This window comes from Danio rerio, chromosome 4 (genome assembly GCF_052040795.2).
Source record: "Danio rerio strain M-AB ecotype USA chromosome 4, GRCz13ab, whole genome shotgun sequence".
Classification (NCBI taxonomy): domain Eukaryota; kingdom Metazoa; phylum Chordata; class Actinopteri; order Cypriniformes; family Danionidae; genus Danio; species Danio rerio.
This window is the reverse complement of record NC_141024.2, coordinates 12,254,118-12,275,030: the sequence shown is the minus strand read 5'-3', so window position 1 is coordinate 12,275,030 and position 20,913 is coordinate 12,254,118. Positions and strand designations below refer to the sequence as shown.

The following is a 20,913-nucleotide window of genomic DNA, read 5'->3' as shown; positions in this document are numbered from 1 at the left end:
GACTCCCAGAGTTCATCAAGATTCTTTGGATTTATCTTCAACGCCTCCTCCTTCATCTTACCACAGACATGCTCAATAATGTTCATTTCTGATGACTGGGCTGACCAATCCTCGAGCACTTTGACCTTCTTTTCTTTCAGGAACTTTGATGTAGATGCTGAAGTATGAGAAGGAGCGCTATCCTGCTGAAGAATTTACCCTCTCCTGTGGTTTGTAGTGTAACGGGCAGCATAAATATTTGATACCGCAGGATGTTGATGTTGCCATCCACACTGCAGATCTCTCGCACGCCACTATCCTGAACGTAACCCCAAACCATGATTGTTCCTTCACCAAACTTGACTAATTTATAATAAGAATCTTGGTTCCAATAGGTCTTCTACAGTATTTGTGATGATTGGAATGCAGTTCAATAGATGATTCATGGGAAAAATCTACCTTCTGCCACCTTTCCCAAATGATCAACTAGAAGTCAAGTTATTATTTGTTGCTTTTACAACTGGGATCAATGACAAGACTTTTGTCAGGTAGTGTATAAACACATCAGATATTTATTGAACTAAATATACCAGACAAGGTTTTTTAGTATATAAACTATTGTCAGACTTAATTAAACTTAATAATAGTATAATAGCAGTTAATATCTATAAATCAAGGTAAATATGTTATTATCATTTGCTTAATAAATATTCAAACGGGATACATATTAAAGTACAGTAATTAAAGCTGTAGAACACATTTATGCTTGAATACGGAGCCCTTAATGTGACGTGCGCATGTGATATGTCTGTCATATGTACGCGATATGCATGTCTATATTGTGTGCACGTGATACTATGTGGTCCGCACACAACACTTACGTCATGTGCTTGAAAAATTTTCCCTTGTGGACGACATGATAATCGAATGTGCACGCAAAAATCTTCATTATTATTATTATTATTATTACTTTTTGTATGAAATTATAGGGGCTTCAAACGAAGATGTAATCTAAAAAAATAAATAAATAAAAAGTTAAATATGAACCTATACTTTACAAAACACTACAAATATAAATAAACAAATATAAATAAAACCTCAAATTCGACGCTTAAAGGTGCAAGTTAAAGGAACACCAAGACCAAAAAACTTTTTTACGAAAACCTGAACAAAATACAATCTTTATTCTTTATGTACATTACATACAATGCAGTTTTAATAGGTTCTACACATTCATGAGAGCCACAGTGTAGTGCTGACATCTCAAAGCGCCGTTGCTCACCGAGATGACCGTTTCCAGAAAGTCACTTCATCTCTGACACTGCAGAAATGTACACCAAACGAAAAATAAAACAAAATAAAAAGAACAAAATTTGGCATTGAGTGCGACATCGAAAGTCTGCGGTTGTGTGTCGATTCTCTTGCGTGATCCTCCTTGATTTCATTATATATATTTTTTAAACATATTTTAAGCTTTCCTCCTGGCACAAAGACAACGACAGCTACAAAAGGCAAAAAAAAAGGCTTGGATTGAAAAATCATAAACACCCAAACTGCACCAGGAGAGAAATCAAAAGTGCTGAATCATTTATATAAAACAAAAACAGGGCAATGCAAGTGTATCTGCACCGAGCCAAATATCACAGCTAATACTGATATGTGACGCTGGAGAAGACAAAATGAGCCGGATGAAGCGTAATGTTACTATCCCATGATTCTGGAGCCTTTGGTTTTGGAAAACTACAGCGATCCGATTGCGCAAAACTCGTTTAAACTCGTGCAACATGAAGACAAATGACTGTAAACTAACATTGCACACACACTCGCGCTTAACTACACGGAAGACTTTCATCCAGCGCACATTCATCTGTCCAGGATGGGAATCCGGAAGCTCATATAAACATCTCTATGACATAAGACGTGACATTCAGGGCTCAAGTCGTCCAAGAAAAAACAATATATATTAATAGTCATAAATAATAAGGGGTCTCTGCTGTCTTCAGTGGTCCCATGTAAGGCTCCTTTGAGAGTTTGTACCAATACTTGTATACAGCAAACATTTAGTAAATAGTAATGTACACAATCAGTCAATCCACGTCTTCGTCTAATTGCAGCAAATCCATATGCTAATGGATATGAGTGTAATGATGTTTAGTGTTGCCGTAAATGGCCATGTGCTACCACACACACACACACACACATATACACACACACAGTGGAAAGCGTATGTGTAACATCTCATTGCTTGTGGTGGATGAACTTAGAAGGATGTAATGTGATGTTTGATCACTATTAAAGAGAAAGCGCTAATGTCACGGCAGCATCTAATAGCAGCAGCGGGTTTAGATGGAAGCCAGTATTCAAAAGAGAGACTGGATCCTTTTATCTGATAGGTTTTACTCTAGAGGGCGCTGTGGTGTTTGCCTTCGACCTCAAACACAGGTTTATGTCACTAAAAAAAGTGATTTAAAAGAGCAAGGCAGAAAGGAAACCAATGTTAAACACACAGTGCGTAAATCAAATCCAACTCTTCAGGATGTAAACAGTTCAATTTAAAACAAAACAAAACTCACCTACATTTCAACTTGGATGAGAGGAAATTCAATGTGATAAAAGTACTTGGCGTTTAAATTTAAACCTAGTTCTTAAAATAAAAAAAAAATCATATTTATATATAAAATAAAACAAAAACCCTGGTTATCCAGAGCAGAAATTATATTTCTGAATAAGTCGTTTAAGTGACTTTATATCTGAAACACAGGTAAGGTGGGCACGGCTCACCTCGGGTGGGAAAATGTAGAAAAATAACTTCTGTTTTTGAGTGGGAGGAGTCTGAGAGGTCTAGTGTGTGTGGGCGTGGCTACAGGGTGATGAGGTCGACGAGGTTACCCTTGGGCGGGGTCATATTGTCGGGGAAGAAATTGACGAGTGTGTCGAACAGCTGTGTGCGCTGGGCGTACGTCTGATCCACATCTGAAAAGCCTGTCATCAAGAGAAGAAATAGCCAATCAGGTATGTCGAACACGACTGATGTCGTTTAAAGAAATCAAAACAAAGTGCTGCTTACCTAGAGGAATGAAGTCTGAGCTGGATTTGAACAGAGCGGAGGGCAAGAGCTGGAACTGCAGGAAACAAAACAGAGCTAATTTATAACACTGGGAGGGCTACAGTTTCAGTCAGACTTGGGGGGCACGCAGAGTCTTAGGGTGATTTCACACTTAGTTCGACTGTCTGCTTAGAACCCAAGTTTGATTATCCCCCCTCGGCTAGTTTGTGTTCAAACTGTCTTTTTCCTTCTGAACCCTGGTACGCTCGCATCATCAAGCTGCTGTTTAGTGTACAGCTATTGCAAGGTGACAGCCATGAAAGCAAAGTGCCAAAATGAAGACGTCCGCATATCACAATCAGTCTGCTTTTACTGAATCTTTTGTTTTTGTTAATAAAACCAAAATACAGAGTCACTTGCATCTATCTGCCACAAAAAACATTGAAAATGTTCAGAACATCACGCAATGTATGCAGTAGTCATTTATGGTGGAGACAAGCAGACATCATCTCTGTGTTTGCACTGGGTCAGTCCTGCTTGTCTCCAAGTTAGGTGATACACAGACACAAAAGCACAAATGAATGTTATAAAAACTAAAGTTTGTTGTACTGTTGGCAGTTCACTTCCGTTATATTTGGTAAAATTGCATTCATATCAGAAGTGAACCTTAAGAGATTTCACACAAACAGTACCCCAGACCACCTCTTTCAGGCGGACTCGGGCACGGTTCACAGGTGCGCACCAGAGTTCAGAAGACAGCGTTTACACTAGCTAAAGGTACCGAACCTTAACGTCAAACAAACCCAAGTGTGGACCAAAAGTGCTAGCATGAAAGCACCCTTAAAGGAATAGTCCACTCAAAAATTATATATTTTTCTCCACTTTTGAATACAAAAGAAGATATTTTGAAGAATATTAGAAACCATAATCATATGAAAGTCAATGGTTACCCTTTTTCAACATCCTTCAAAACATCTTTTTGCATTCAACAGGTTTGAAACCAGTTGAGGGCGAGTTATTTGCAAGAAAATATTTATTTGTGGGTGAACTAATGATTTAATGAAAGTATACAACTCAAGTTGGCAAATATATAAAGGAGAAGAGCCCCTGCAAAAAAAGTAATATTTATCACGGGCTTTCAATCAAGCAGAGTTTTATAATAATCCAGCTTTTGGTGTTTTTTTTTTTTTGTTTGTTTTTTTTTGTGGTGATTAATTTGTAATTGTACTGAGTTTGTCCTTTTATCTTTAAATTTATTTGTTTGTCCATACACCCTGATTGTATAAATGCGCTTTAAAAATAAACTCAAACTTATTTTTTTCCTAATAATAACCAAAAACAATGCTTAAGAATGAAATATGGTTTATAAATGTGATCACAATATAAATACAAATGTGATCAGAAGCACAGCACAGCGCTCTTTCGACATGAACAGCTCATAAGCATTTCACAGTAATCCACACAAACTACAAAATAAAAGCTCAAATGTTTCAGCTTGAAGAAAAACCCTTACATTTTTGAAAGCACAGAAAATGACAATAACCATTACGTTTTAGTAATAATATTAATAACAATAATACTAAATACTAATAATTCTCCTCCTCCTACTCCTAATACTAAAAATAGTGCAATAGTTATAAAAATTTAAAATATTACAAGAGTAAAATGTCTTTATTTAGCCGATTAACTCCCAAATGAGGCTATGCATTTACACCTTCACTATTAAAATGAATGTAAATCCTCCTAATACTGATAACACTAATAATACTAAAAATACAACTGTTATAAAAATATAAATAGTACTAGAGTAAAACGTCTTTACTTAGCCGAATAATTCTCAAATCAGGCTAAATTTACACCTTCACTATTAAAACGAAAGTAAATGCATATCCTGACTCAATCAAGACTAAGGCTCGTTATAAACATGCTTAAGAAAAGTAATAAAGTTTATCACGGTGGCTCCTGACCTCTTTCGTCTCATCAGGATCAGTGTGGTCCACAGTGAGGGACAGATCATTCTGTAGATATTTAAGTGCATTCAAGGGCTCGGTCTGAGCCTTTTCCTCAAACCTGCAAACACACACACACAAGCAGAATACACAGTCAATCAGGAAAGAATGAGTGTCCAGCAGAGGGCAGCAGAACAGTAGAAATAATGTGCACTGATGGAAAACTACTACTGTAATTTAATCACTAACTGCAGTGCTGCATGACACAGCAATTACATAACAATACAGCTGGTTTACATCCAGAGCGGACGGATCAGAGCCAGTTCATAAACTCCCTTTTAACATTAAACACAAAACTATTGAACGTGGAACGGATATCTAAACATTTCCCTAGCTCTGTTTGGAAACAAAGCATCTCGGAAAGGTTTTCTTTGGAGTCAGACCAGGGCACATAATTGAGTAAACATTATTTCTAGGCATTTCAGAAGCTGTGAGGTCAGGTGAAATGTACCGTGTTAAAGTGCGTACCTGTATTTGCGAATGAGGTATTTGCAGTGACGCAGCAGGTATTCTTTGGAAGGGCGGCAGAGCTTTAGGGACCAGAAGTCATCCAGTCGCATTTTGGGAGAGCTGGACTTTCCTGGGTTTCCACCAAACAGGTAATGCACCTGCAGTGTGTATGAGATCGTCTTAATCAAACCCATTGATTAATCAGTGGAAGAATTAAGGAAACAAGCGTTTTATCAGGTCAAACTATCAAATAGAAATAAAATTTTGATTTTGTTATCTCTATAAAAATCTGGCAAAGCATCCTTTCTGATTGGATCGAGAGTAAGGCAAGGAAAGTTTATTTATATAGCACATTTCAAACACAATGGTAATTCAAAATGCTTTACATACACAAGAATAAAAGAATCGAGAAAATAAAAACGATTAAAATAATTAAAATGATTAAAAACAGATTAAAATGCTGAAAAAAAAACTGATTATAAAAGAATGAAAAAAAAGAGAAAGACATAATAGTGTGATCTGTCAGACATAGCACAGTGCTCATTCAGTAAATGCACAGCTAAACAGATGTGTTTTCAGTCTTGATGTGAATGTGCCTAATGTGGGAGCACATCTGATCATTTCTGGAAGCTAATTCCAGCAGCAGGGGCCGTATAGCTGAAGGCGGATTCACCCTGGTTTGACTGAACTCTTGAAATTTGTAGTTTACTTGATCCTAATGATCCGAGTTACCTGTTAGGTTTGTATTCAGTCAGCATATCTGTAATGTTTTGAAGTCCTAGGCCATTTAGTGCTTTATAGACAAGTAATAATACTTTAAAATACATTCTGAATGTAAGTGGAAGCCAAGGACAGTTGTAATGTGCTCTCATTTTATGAGATGCCACCAGATGATGTTTTATAAATTTCATTTTTGAAGGAACATAAAATTAGGATAAAAAAACAAGTTATTCCTTCATAACTAGTGTTTATCAGCGCATTAGTATTAGTTTCAGTCATTTAGTTTAATATGAATGGCTGTTGAACATTTATTAATAACTAGCATCTTTAAACTAGCTATTTAATTTAGAAAATTATAATACGATTTAACCGCCAATTAAAAAATCTATTCAAAATTATTTTATGATGACATTACATATTACTTATGTAGTAATCTAATGCAAAAACACAACATAATATGATTTAATATAAACATCTTCATTTGAATTTTAGTTTTAGTAATTTTCTTCAGTTTTTTTGTGGGGTTATTAGCTTAATATATTTTTTATTTTTAGTTTTTGTTAATCTACACAAGAATGAGAAAATTCTTATGGTCACATTTTATTTTAAGATAGAATTTTCGCTATTAACAAACCATTAACTATGATTTGTAGCTCAATAAACATTTAATGGGGTGTATGCTGAAGGACTTTTAATTTTTCAGTAACCTCAAACGCTTCCAGCGAACTATATACCACGTTTAATGTCTGTTTTCTTTAAAAATCAACAATCTTCACTGCCTGATTGATATACGATATATAATGTAGGTCTCAGAATGTACAAGAAGCACTTAATTAAATTACAACTTTCCTGCACCATGTCTTTAAAATATGAAAAATAATTTTACCCCAGTAATGGAGTTTCTGCAGGATTGCTGATCCTGACGGGCGTATGCGTGTATACAGCTTTCCTTCTGGTTTACGCTTGAACCACTAAATGAATGCTTAGGTCTATTTAACTGATTATATTTTAATCACATTTCAGCATTGATGCTATAAAAGTAACCATATAAATATTAAAAAAGTCACATTAACCAGAAGTTTATCAGTACGGAAACAAACACTAGCTGTACATATACCCTATTCATTAATAGTTAGACATTAGGTATGATTAGGTATGTAGAATAAGATCATGTTGAACTTTAAAAGTGCTAATAAACAGTCAATATCTTAATAATAAGCAGATAATAAGCCACTAGTTAATACTGAATGTAGATACTCAAACTAAAGTACTAAAGTTTTACCTTACTTATTATTTCATGTCCATTTTTTCCAGCCAAGTTAACTTCAGATGACAAAAATGATAGTTAATTTCACGCACGTCTCCTTTGTCTCACACAATCATTTGAGGTCCTGGAGTCTCTGCTAACGAGCTGATGAGTTGAATCAGGTGTGTTTGATTAAGAAGACATGCAGATCATGCAGTGTTTTTGGGCTCCAGGAATGTTGTTAAAAAGCACTGAACTATAATAACCCTGCTTGAGGAGAGCTGAGATTGAAACTTGGGGTTAGATTAAAACCATGATCAACATTACCTTGTGGAGTTCATCGTAGACAAGCTGATGAGCAAACCGAGGACAAGGTTCCTCTTCCTGCAGGGCCTTAGTGGGGTTTTCCTTCACCGCTTGGTCGTTCTTATAAACACAGGACCTGTAAACAAACACACAGTTAGTCTTTCACACTAAACAGCGCATACCGTCCAAGCAAAGTGTACAAACACACGCACCCACCCAAATCGAGTCAAATAAACAAAAAGTGACAGAAAGCAGCAGCAGATCCAAGAGAAAGACTGACTGAGTTTTCTAGAAGCCAACTGCTTCAATTAGTGTACAGAACAAAAGGTTTCTCTCCCCCGTTTAAGTGAAAAACACATTTAATACACGCACACATAAGCGAGAAGAGAACATTCTGTTCCTGTTGGGGAACCACTGACTCCTTTCTGAAGGTCAGACATGCCTGTGAAATCTTTTTACTGACGCTTTGTTTATTATTTTACAGATTACTCCACGAATATTGGCACCCGTTGTAAATATCAGCAAAAAATAAATGAAAAATGTTGATCTTTTGAGTTTTTGTGTAAAATATTTGAGGGATAGTTCACTAAAAAATGAATATTTACTCATTATTTACTCTCTTAACAGTGGTTCCAATTCTTTATAAGTTTTGAACACTTAAGAAGGTATTTTAAAGAAAGCTGAAATCCTGTAACCATTGACTTCCATAGTATAAAAAATAAATATTAAGCCGGTGGTTACAGGTATCTTCATTTGTGTTTAACAAAAAAAGAAACTCATAAAGGGTTGAAAAAAAAATGTGAGAGTGAATTATGGCAGAATTACAATTTTTGGGTGAACTATAACTTTAACATATTAATTGAAGATGCTTGAAATTGCTTGTGAATGAGGAGAGAGGCTTTACTCCTGAAACTCTTTCAAGCAGTCTGTGGTGATGATGAAGGTGCAGTCGGATTGTAGTTCTAGAGCAAAATAACTTCTGCCCTTCTCCAGCTGGGATTCTTGGAGATTTTTTTGTGGCCACTCAACTTTTTGAATAGTTTCTAGTTCAATTATCAAACAATTATTAAAATCAAGAAGCATTTTCTAGACAAGTAAAAACGTGTTTCGTTTTAAGAAATAAGTCATCGAAATCAGCTGCTTTCACCCACCGGTGTGGGTAGACGGGTATGTGACCAGCGCCCCCTGGCTGCATTACCAGATGGCTCCCGCCTTTATCAGACGACAGTATATCCACATCCCCTGTTCTCATTCCCTGTTGCATCCATCTTAATGCATTTTATTTATTTTTTCTAATAGCTATCTTTCGTCTAATCCCTGAAATGTGTGATGTTTTTATTTGGTCAAAGGGGTTCAATTTCACTACATGTAAAAGTGTATGTGACAAATAAAGGCTTAACATCATCATCATCATCAAATTAAGTGTGTTTATTCTTATATATATTATTTTACTTGCCCAAATAGAAAATTAGTTTTCCACGTTAAGGGAAAACTCTTATTTTGACTTATTTCTGAAAACAAAACTATAGGTGCATCCCAAATAGCATGCTTACGCGCTATTCTACGCCATTTTGTACTATAAATAGTATAAGCATTGCATTCACACTGAAAACTCTAAAAAAGAATAAGTGCACTTTAAAATACTCGGATAATGCACTTTAACCGTTAAAATGTTATGTTGGACACTTCACACACTCGATGGCGACTGCTTTGCTCACGTAGAAGATGTGGAGCTATCGGGCACTGTTGGATTGTTATTTTGGAATGTGAAAGCAAAATTCTCCCACAAGAGTGATTATATCGCCTCCCAATGGTGAATGTGGTTATACTCATGGCAGGTATAAGTCAAACAGGTTTAAAACAAGTGAAGGGTCAGGAAAATGATGACAGAATATTAATTATTTAGGTGAACTATCCCTTTAATAAGGGTTTTTCTTATCATTCAGAGCAAAGATTAATGATTAAATAATAAATGCATCTTTTTCACAGCCTTCTTTCCTCATATTTATCTAGAGTGCTAATATTAGTGAAGCCACTGAATGTGAAAACGTGTGCGAGATGAAAACATCTAGAACACATTCATTGCATCATCCAGTCCACAGAAATGAGAACATACAGTTCAGGAAGAAGAAAAGATGTTTTCTGAAAAAACCCGACTGACGATTGTTCTTCTTCCCTGCAGTGTACGGCAATCTGAAACCTCAGGAATTAGCCGCCTGAAGGCATGTCTTGGATTAAGGATGCAGGCTTGTCCTCTGGCCAGCACACATAAACAACAGCTCTACTGCACTCATTAGTATTCAGTGCGCAGTGTCGTGCATATGAACAGCGTGTCCGCAAAACTCACGCACCAGTTGTTGCGTGCGATGTCATAAATCCAGAAGGAGTTGCGCACGTTCTCCTCACGTTTGTCTTTGTCTTTGCTGAGTCCCGACAGGACGTGAATCTCGTTGAGCTCTGGGTCAATAGTGGCACGCTGAGTAAAGCCCGTCATTGGTACTGCAACACAAACATGTCATCAGGACAAGGTATAAATCGTCGAAAGCAGCTAGGTGTAATCATTTGTAAATAACAAGTAAACCACTACTATTTTATGGATGTTTTCAGCCGAATTGAGAGGTTTTCTTTTGCCCTACCTAGCAATTCTGAGTGAATACACAAAATGTGCGGTTTAAAAAAAATGACATTGAGTTAGATGTTGCATTGTGTTTTTAATACCCTCACTTGAATATGGTCATAAAATAATGCCTATAAAGCTTTTCTGTGATTTAATAAAACAATGTGAAAATACTGAGGATGACTAATACCACTTTATATTTTCTTTGTTATCTATAAACAACATGACTTTGCAAGTAAAACTAACATTTTTGATTGATTACATTTACTTTTAACCAGCTATGTTTTCATCTTCCTCTTATGCGCATTTTGTATATGCACATAAAAAACAGTTGATGGAAACAGAAAGATGCGCATACATTTTGAAAATGCTCATAAAAAACATATGCGCATGACTGAGTAGGATAAACTTTTTATTCGATAAGAAAAATGCACAAACTACGATGAAAACACTTTTAGTGAACAAATTCCAGTATGCACATTAAAAGAAGTTGTGTAATTTTTTTATAAGAGATCATGTGATGATAATAATGTGTTTGAATGGACAAAGCAGGCAGCTGACCACATTGTAAAACATCTAAAATGTTGTTTTGGTCATTCTAAAACATCTTAACAATTTCAGTATTAGTTTTATTATATTAATAATGACCTCCAGAATCAAGAGCGTCTGTGCTCCACGTCTCATGCCTTTAAACACCACCATGTGTTCGCTGCGTGTCAGCATTGTCTTCTGAGGCGCAAGTCATTTAATAAATAAAGAAATGATTGACACAGCTTCTCTTACTACTTACTTACTACTCTTATTCCAGTTTTACTTTTGATATTCGGCACCAGTTAATCAGGAAGTGATTTTGTTCTCTTTGACTCATTGGATTAAAACACTGCTTTATTTGTACATCTTAGATGCAATATTCCAGTTTTCCACATACATTTAGTTCACTTTTTGGATGTAGACATAGCTACAGACTCTTACATTATATTTTCCAATGTTAATTTTTGATAATATATAATAAAATATATTTAATAAGAGAACAATATTAATGATCTATATTAGGCGCTGTTTAATATTATTCAAAAGCATCAGCCACTAGTAAAAGAATACAAAGTAATGATAAAAAAACACATAATATTTTGCTAAAAATAATATCACACAGACAGCTCCCTGACTGAGAGTGTATGAGTGTTTCCCAGTGATGGATTGCAGCTGGAAAGGCATCCGCTGCATAAAACATGCTGGATAAGTTGGCGGTTTATTCCGCTGTGGCGACCCCAGATAAAGCCACTAAGCCAAAATGAAAATGAATGAATAAATAAGACAGCACCCTACAATACTTGACTCTAATTGGTCAAAACATCTGCGTGTTAAAATGAACGTTACACTTCCCATTATTTAAAGTACGCATGAAATCAAAACTAGCCATATTGATAGTGATAACTCATGTTGCTAGTTTTGTGGTGTTCAATTCAAACAGAAAGGTTGTAATAACTCTCCTGAAACCCTTTTCCCTATCTTAAAGAATGAATCGCCTACATCACTACATCCAATCAGCTCCCAGTAGAAAAAAAAGCCACGCCCACCGTTTTCTCACTTAATATTCTGCTTTTCTAGGAACTGTCACAATAGATTGTTGCTAGATCTGATATGTTTGTGGCCTTAAGTTAACTAGAAATTATTAAATATTATATTAAATTTCCCATTTATTGTATTTTATTAACGTCCTCCCGTCCCAACCTTTAACTCAAGTATTATTTAGGTTATCTATTAAACTACCCAATCAATTGTATATATATTAATGCCTACCCCACCCCAACCCTAACCACCACAGTACTGTAAAAATATTAATTATTGTTATACAGTGTCATAAAAATGCTTCTATACTGATGTTGATATCGTGCTTTCGGCCGGCCGCGTATCCGATCTACATTTTACCGTCACAATATAAAAAAAAAATGGCCACAGCTTACGGTTTTTGCAGACTTTCATTACAAATTTCGCTCAACTACTTGTGAAGAACTCAACCGGACATTGTCTCAGCAGACCAATTTGAATGTCTTGTTTGTTTTTTCAGAGCCAATAACTCCACTTTTGCTTCTTTGCTCAAAGCATTATCCTTGTTTAAATCTTCATGGTTTTTATTTTTGGTTGCTTTATTCCTTTAATGTCCGCCTGTATGTACATTGTTTGGGCTCAGTGTTTCCTTCCTGCTAATGCTTGTTCTGTTCAGTCTTATTTTGGTCTTATTCGTTCTCTTTCTGTCAGCCCAACACACATCTCTCTCGCTCTCTCTAATGTGATAACAGAGAACACAGAGCTCTTTTTATACTCTCTGACTGCGTCAAAGTCGCCCATTGAGATTTTACACAATCTGTTTATGGGAACAGGAAGTGTGTCACAGGCCTGTGTCTGCAGTCTCTCTCAGGCTTCACACTATTTCACCTTCTTGGTCGTGTTTGACATAATATCATGCAGTTATTCCTGATTAAAGAGAAATGGGAAGGGGATATTATTCATTTATTTATGTTTTAATGCCATATCAGCAGCACTGGCTACATTCATGGCAAAACCTATAGTAATTGTATACAATATAATATAGAACATGCAATCATATCGGTTTCTTAAAAAACATTCATTGTACAACGAACATACAATTAACAACACCAAAAATAGTCATAAAAGATGCTATAGTTTGAATAAGGATCCATATTCGTCTTGAAGACACCTTTTAAACAATTCCTGTAAAATATTTCCTGAATAAAAATTTTCTCCAATGTCATTTAAAAATACACATTCTATTAAAATATGTATTATCGTCAAAATATTTAGTCACGACAGGTTTTTCTTCCCCTTTCAATAAATATAAGTGTGTAGGTCTTGAGTGATCAATTTGTATGTATAACCTGATCATGTCTATTTTCGAAATGGTATGAAGGGAATATTATGTGGGTGCTGCTCACAATTTTTTCCCTGTTATGAGCAGAAACATTTCACAAGGTCTGTATTGTTGTAAACCGTCATTGAGTTTTTGTGAGTGTCATTTGCATGTGTGTGTAGTTGATGTGGTTATAGAGCTAGTGCGTGCTAGGTGAGTTAAATTACCACAGGTGCGTGTGCATGAAGTATTTTCTAAGAATTGAGTTCTGAAGTCGTCAAACGAAGTTCTCAGAACATCAGCAGACTGGAATTGTTAAATGCTGCTGTGTGCCAAAAGAGGGCAGATGCTGACAACAACTGGTTTGCTTTTTCAACTTGTTATTATTGTTTATAATATCGTAGTATTTCATTAAGTTTTAGAATTTGTAATTTAAGTAAATTTGCGACAGCATTTTTGTTTTGTTTTAAAAATATTTATATAAATATGAATAGATTTATGTTCATAATTATTTGTTTTATTTCAGTTTTAAATATCTTAGCACTTTTACACTTATTTATTTCAGGCTTCATTTATCATTAAAAATTTAAACAAAAAGATATGTTGCATTTTTAAAAGTTTTACTATTTCATCACATATTCAGTTTTGTGTAAGAAATAAACGTTCTTCAATTAAAAACTAGCAGTTTTCAAATGCAATTAAAATGTTGGGGTTTTATTATTTAATTAAGTTGCACTTAAAATAAATTCTAATTTTTCATCTTGATTTAAGCCTTTTCTTGTCTTTCAACTTATAAGTTTTGTGAGGCTCTGGCCCCCAGTTAAAAACCCCCTAAAAATCAATAAATAAATAAATAATAATATAATAACAAAAAAATAATAAATAACATCACAGAAACATCTCTGTGAGCAAGTAACCAACACTCAAGCAACCACATAGAAACCATCTTCAACTATTGATCATGTGCATCAAATGCAAACTGATTGCTAAAAGACCATGATTTGTCATGCACAGTTTCAATCTTGGTTTCGAATCCAATCTTTAGTCTTTTCAAACACTCAATATTGTTGTTTCTATGTTAAAATCATTCAAATCATCACAGAGTTGCTGAAATTACTTTATAGTTCAAATATAAAACACTGACATCTATATAATAATCAAAATACTTACAAAAAAATCACTTTTTGAAAATAACATCTAATAACATGTAAATAAGGTGTATCCATTGCATTGTTATTCAAACAAGTGACAAGCAACCATTAAACATGTAACTAAAAAATGCTGATTCATCTAATAGTGAAACAAGTGACGTTTTCTTGTGATCATTAATTCAAACTGAGTATTTTGTTAAAGAATCATGAATTTAAATTATATAATAATAATAATAATATAGCAATAAATGTTCATTTAATTCTGTTTATACGCAATAAAGCAGTGTTTGTAAGACAAGGCCAAATCCACAAACATATTCTCTAGAAACCTTTACAAAACTAAGAAAGACTCATCTAGGGCTGCATATTCCAAGCTTCCCGGAAAAGGCTTTAAATATTCAAATGTAATGAGAACAATATCTTGAGTGTCAGAAAGAGTGTTGGCAGAGTGCAATGTTGTAACTTCAAAATCCTCGTCTTCCTGCAATATTCACCAATCATCATCGCAATCCCCTAAAAACACGTTCCTCACCATCAACCCCACCAGCAGATCTGTGCATATCAATATCAGGAAGACAGATGATGTCAAGCTGATTTAGCGGTTGAACAGCAGGATGGCAACAGATCACATGCTCGCCCTCAGCTGCGCGTAACAGGCCATAGCAGTGACATAATCCCCACCTGATTCAACTCTATTTTTGAACATGATGTCACCTTCATGCTTAAGATTCCTCTGCTCGCTTTTTAAGGAGCTTCTTGTCAGGACACAGCTTTGTAGGCGTTATTGTTACAGTACAAGCGTAGTATAGATTTCAAATGCTTAGATTTATAAATCCCAGCTTGTTTTATTTGAAACAAACATGGAGTTAGGTGATAACATACCCATGCCAGAGTCCTTCTTGGTGCCATCTGAGATGATCTCCACATGGTCACCGTCAACATCGTAACTGAAAAAATCATTCAAGTACGTTTTGGACCTCTGACCTCCAAAAACATACAGGCAACGATTTCTCTGTGGGAGAGAAAATGAAGAATAAGAATCAAACTTGCTTTAAAAAAAAAATCACTTATAAATTTAAAACTTTAATAAAAAGAAGTAAACAATAAAATGCATCACAATAATCATCCTTTAAAATATTTTTTTAAAAAGATTTTCTTGAAATATTGTACATGAAGGATGTCAAGATAATTCTACATTGCAAATGTTATATTTATATATACATTAGGGCTCCACAATATTAGAAAAATCTGACATTGCGATATTTTGTTCTTCTGCGATATACTTTGTTAAATAATTTTTGGTCACACTTTATTTTAAGGTTCAGTTCTCGCTCTTAGCAAACTATTTATGACTTTTGCTTCACTAAACTTCTAATTTGCTCCTTATTAATACAGGGTATATGCAGGAATCCTAAGGGTAATTTCAATACCTTTTAAAGATTTTTTTTAAAGACCTTCCCAGAATTTTTTTAGACCATATCGCCACTTTAAGTTCTAATCCATAACAAACCTTTAACTTAATAAACAGTTGTTAATTAAAAGTTGTAGTTAAATAAATCAATGGAGCACAACAGTGCAACAGAACTGAGATAAGCTCAGGAGAAACAAAACATGAAAGAATAAATTACACATTTATTTTCAGCGACAACTCCTCTTTCTCCAACCAACTTACTTTTTCCCATTTTGCCGTCTGTTTCGCTCCATGGTTTCACCGCATGTGGAGAGTGTCACATCACCTTACTGCATTTGTCGCAAATTACATGACATTACCCAGACGGGGGAGCTTGGCACACCCTTGTTAATATTAGGAGGAAAACGAATATATTTATGCTTTTTCGGAGTCAAACACTTTCAACAACTCTTAAACAAAATTTTAAACCTCGTAAAAACGGGATTAAGACTTTTTAATCGTTTTTTAGGGCCATATTTTTCTCAAAATTGATACATCAACTTTTAATACTTTTTAATACCCCACAGACAGCCTATAATTTTTGGGTTTTGGGTTGGATTAGGGATGAAGAATAATACAGAACATGAGCTTTATAAGTATATTAAGCAGCCAATATCTCAATAACATGCATGCTATTAAGCTAAGTTAATAGTGAAAATTGGTCCCTACAGTGTTAACAAATGTATTGATTTTGATTGACTGGGATGATTCTGTAGAGGAGTGAATTATGCTTAACATGCAATAAACTATAACCATAGATGAATGCAACAAAGCAAAGATAAAAGTGAAATAAACAGTGGATGCTTTATAGTTTTGTATATGTAAATGTAGAAATTACACTGCCAAGTCATCTCAACATTGCATATCTATGCGATGTGACAATTGCAGATGCTCATATTGCGATATCCATGCAGAAAAGATATATTGTGCAGCCCTAATACACATGTTATGCGTGTGCATATGTATATATCAGCGATAAAAGAGGAAACACAAATTTCTTTCATCACAATAACAGAACAACATATACCCTTGCATTATCTTTAGGGATGTAACGATTCACCTGACTCATGATTCAATACAATTCTTGATTTAGTCATGATTTTTTAACAAAGTAGTTTTAAACAAATTTAAGGTGAAGAGCCCTTTCATTTTTTTTTTCTTAATTGCTGCACATTTTTTGCAAAATAATATATTTTCTGCCATAACTAAATTGCTATTTTAAAAACAAATAAATTCTAAAAATAGGAGGTTAGAGACAGGAGTTGAACATGATTATGAAGGTGAATAATTAATATTATTTGTATAAGTATTAATTAGTATAAGTATCAGTGTGATACACTTAAAAATAGATAATCTTATCAAGCAAATTATTTAAATATGAATAAACTAATTTAAAAAGGAGAGGGTAAAAATAGTCTAATACCTGGTCCTGCAACAGAAGAACTTTCTCTTTCAGTCTGAAAAATACTTTCACACTTTCGCTATGAAAACTGATGCACCGCATGATCTCCTTAGCACTCGTCGGAGCAAGCGGAGCTGCAAATCATCCGCTCCATGTGGTTTGGCTTATTAACAGATTCATAATTTTTTTTGGCATATAGACGTTTGTAACAGTAGTTTTTCATTGAAGTGTCAGGTTGGTCCAGTGTAAGTTGATGCCATTTTGCAGTATTCGCACACAGTTTGTGTTTGTCTGGCGCACTTCACCTCTGTCATTTTACTCTGCCACCCCACCTCTTGATTTAAATTATTAAATCAAGAGAAAAAAAAAAAGAATTTTCCTGTATATTATATTTATGCTTAAAAAGATATACAATTATTATTATTAGTTCATGACAGAATAAATAATGTTTCTGTGTCCAAGCCTCTACTCAACTTAATGCTCGTTTATGACTAGGGCTGCACGATATGGAAAAAATATGATATTGCGATATTTTATTTTTCTTTGACAAATATTGTGATATGAATACAGATTCACAAGGTGGTCTACTTAACAGTTTTTTTGGGGGGGTCTAACAGTATTCAGGTAAGGAAATTAAATAGTCACAATGCAAAAAAAAGTTCTTACTTTGTCTCATTTCTAGTCAAATAGCAAAAATATTATTTTTATATTTATTTTCACCTTCAGAAGGAAGCGAGAACTAAAGAGTTTTTTCCTTGAAATAAGCAACATTATCTGCCAATGGGTTATGTAAAATAATCATATTTTTGCTTTAAAATGTAGATATTTGGACTAGAAACAAGACAAAAATTATTTTTTTATTTATTATTAAATACAGTACATTTTTGTTAATCTTCCAAACATCATTTCTTATGCCCTAATGTTTTGAACTCTCTTAGAAACACATCCAAATAATAAACTTTCACTCTATTATAGTTGAACTAAGCAGTGACTCTACAAATCTCATGTGTTCTGTGGCTCCTAATCAACTACAGTAGTCAACACTTGAAGAGGATCAAAACAGTTTTCCAAAATTGTCCTAAGACAAGAATGGGTTTTGCTCAGTAGATTTAAGACAACTTCGATTAAAGGTTTTGATCCACTTCAAATGTTGACTGCTGTATAATCCAGACTTAACATTGCATATCTCGCGATGCGACTATTGCAGATGCACACAATGATGCCAAAACAATATATTGTGCAGCTCTATTTGACCACTATTTACATAGCTATCCATTTAATCTAATCTCTGATGTGCAAAACAGTCCAAGCACACAACATCCCAAGTTAAGAATGATAATTTCACGTTAGCACTGCAGCAGACTATGAGTGTGTATATTAGCATCGTTTATTAGTTGCTCTTGCATCTGATGGAGTAATTAGCACTAGAAGCAGTGACCTAACAAGCATCAATGTATCACTTTATGGGTCATTACTAAGGAGACGCACCGTGTGGAAGAGCATGCAGTGTCCGATGCGAGATTGGATGTCCTCCGGCCCTGCGTTACACGAGTCTTCTCGGAGTAGGCTCCAGCTGCCAGCTTGACAGTGATACGCGTAAAGCCCACTGAACTGAGGTTCAGACGTCCTGCCATCATCCACGCTGCCATTACACGTCAGTATCCGACCACCAAACGTGTAGATCATGTGCTTCTCAGAGTCCATGCACATCTGAGGACGCAAAAGGAAGATTATTTTAATAGGTGTTCATCATAAATCTGTAAAAGAGAGACTCCTGATGGTATGGAGGATAAATCCTGCATATACTGTAGGTTGTGCAATTTACCTGGTGGTCGAACACAAGTTTGGGTCCTCCATCAGCGGATGTGTCTTCACTCAGGAGGGTCCACGTGTTTGCGTCAATGTCGTAGCAGTAGAAGTCACTCTTCAGAGACTTGCTGTTTCTGACCGAGGAGTCCAGATATCGGCCCAGCGTGTAGATCTGCCTCCGTTGAGAATCGATGCACATTTTGTGGCATGAACGAGCACTGGGACCACTCTGAAAAAAAAAATGTAACACCACCTTTGTAGTTATTGCCATTTAAGCCAAGTATTAGGATGCATTTTCATTAATCCGATCACAAGTAGATGAAATACAGGTGTAAAAGATGACAACTTCTAATGAAACTACATATGACCATTCTGCTTTCTGTCATGTCAAACCATACACGATAACTATGGGACAAAAAGAAAGTATTCATACCTCACCATGATCTACCAAAACCGAATTACAATGAAAAAAAATTGTAACATCCACAATCTTCTCATTCATCATTTCCTCGCTCACTCAAAAGCTGCATTACATGGGTTTTTCATTTATTCAATAGCACTAAAGACTATAAATACACAAGACCTGTCACTTGTATAGATTTAAATGGGGAAAATTGTCGGTCAATACGGCGAATGAAGCTCTGCCTTCTAGTACAGAAGCCAATCATTGATCTCTCCAAGAGGAGAAGCTCAGACCAATTGTGTGCTTTTATGACAGTTTGTTGTGGACAATAAATGCACTGGAATCTCAGCAAATACTTGCTTCAGAGGCAACATGAAAAACACTTCTTCACATATACATATAAAGCTTGAAATTTGTACTTTTAAATTAACCGACTACACCTGAAAACAAAAGTTTTTGGTTTTGTAATCTGTATAAAATGAACACGAGGTATAGTTTGTCCTGTCAAACACCCATCACATGACAGCAGCAACTACTCAAACGCACACAAAATTAAACAAACAGTCACTGTCATTGGAGGAGATTCGCCTCAAGACCAAGTTGTGGATTACTTCAGAAGACCAGCACAATCTGACGAAGCAATATCCAGAGAATGGCAATGAGTAAATGAGTAAATGTCGTGATCTCATTTGAACTCTTAAAACCAAAATTTGTGAGAAATATGTAATGTAATCGTAAGCTTGGCAAACAGTTTTGGAAAGTTCCCGAGAGGTGTTTCAAAGATGGCACAGAGTGAAATCAATTATGTTAAAGAGACTCTAACAGCACTCAGTGCTCCTGCGGAAGTGATGTATTCTTGAAGAAACTCATGAAGATGATTTTAACACATGTCAATACCAGGTGTAAATGGTAATGTGTCTTGGCTGACCATTTGCAATCGGATCACTGAAACAGACGTTAATTCCAAGTGTAACGAAGGCATTTAGACCATTTACATATTGCACAAGACTTTTCTTTCACACTTTCATCTGATTCTCGATACATCTACAAGACAGAGTAAACTATAGATGAGGATGGAAGATGAAGTATCAAGGTATCGATATTTCAAAAAGGAAAAAAACAGTCAGTTTGTGATTCAAATTTTTTAAGGTCAATGTTATCAAAATTTAGGGCCCAGAGTAGCACTAAACAAAACAAAAAACTAACAAGCATACAAATAAAACAGTTTTTGGTTCTCAAAAAAAAATTGGATGTCTTGTAACGAGACGATATAATACTGATACTCTTATCAACCTATACAATATATATATATATATATATATATATATATATATATATATATATATATATATATATATATATATATATATATATATATATATATATATATATACACACACACACACACACACACACACACATATATATACATATATACACACATATATATACATAT

The 20,913-nt window shown here is 34.9% G+C and overlaps 1 protein-coding gene across 2 annotated transcripts in view; it reads right to left on the bottom strand.

The window, feature by feature from the left end:
• Nucleotides 1–1,144: 1,144 nt before the first annotated feature.
• Nucleotides 1,145–20,913, bottom strand: part of mkln1 (muskelin 1, intracellular mediator containing kelch motifs) — a 40,140-nt gene continuing 20,371 nt past the window's right edge. Inside the window, 9 exon segments of one of the 2 annotated variants that reach the window (NM_212694.1) lie at nucleotides 1,145–2,961; nucleotides 3,047–3,101; nucleotides 4,993–5,095; nucleotides 5,503–5,642; nucleotides 7,778–7,892; nucleotides 10,108–10,255; nucleotides 15,276–15,405; nucleotides 18,734–18,955; nucleotides 19,071–19,283. In NM_212694.1, coding sequence (NP_997859.1) covers nucleotides 2,840–2,961; nucleotides 3,047–3,101; nucleotides 4,993–5,095; nucleotides 5,503–5,642; nucleotides 7,778–7,892; nucleotides 10,108–10,255; nucleotides 15,276–15,405; nucleotides 18,734–18,955; nucleotides 19,071–19,283 — 1,248 coding nt within the window. In that variant the 3' untranslated portion in view covers nucleotides 1,145–2,839. 2 annotated transcript variants of the gene reach the window in all.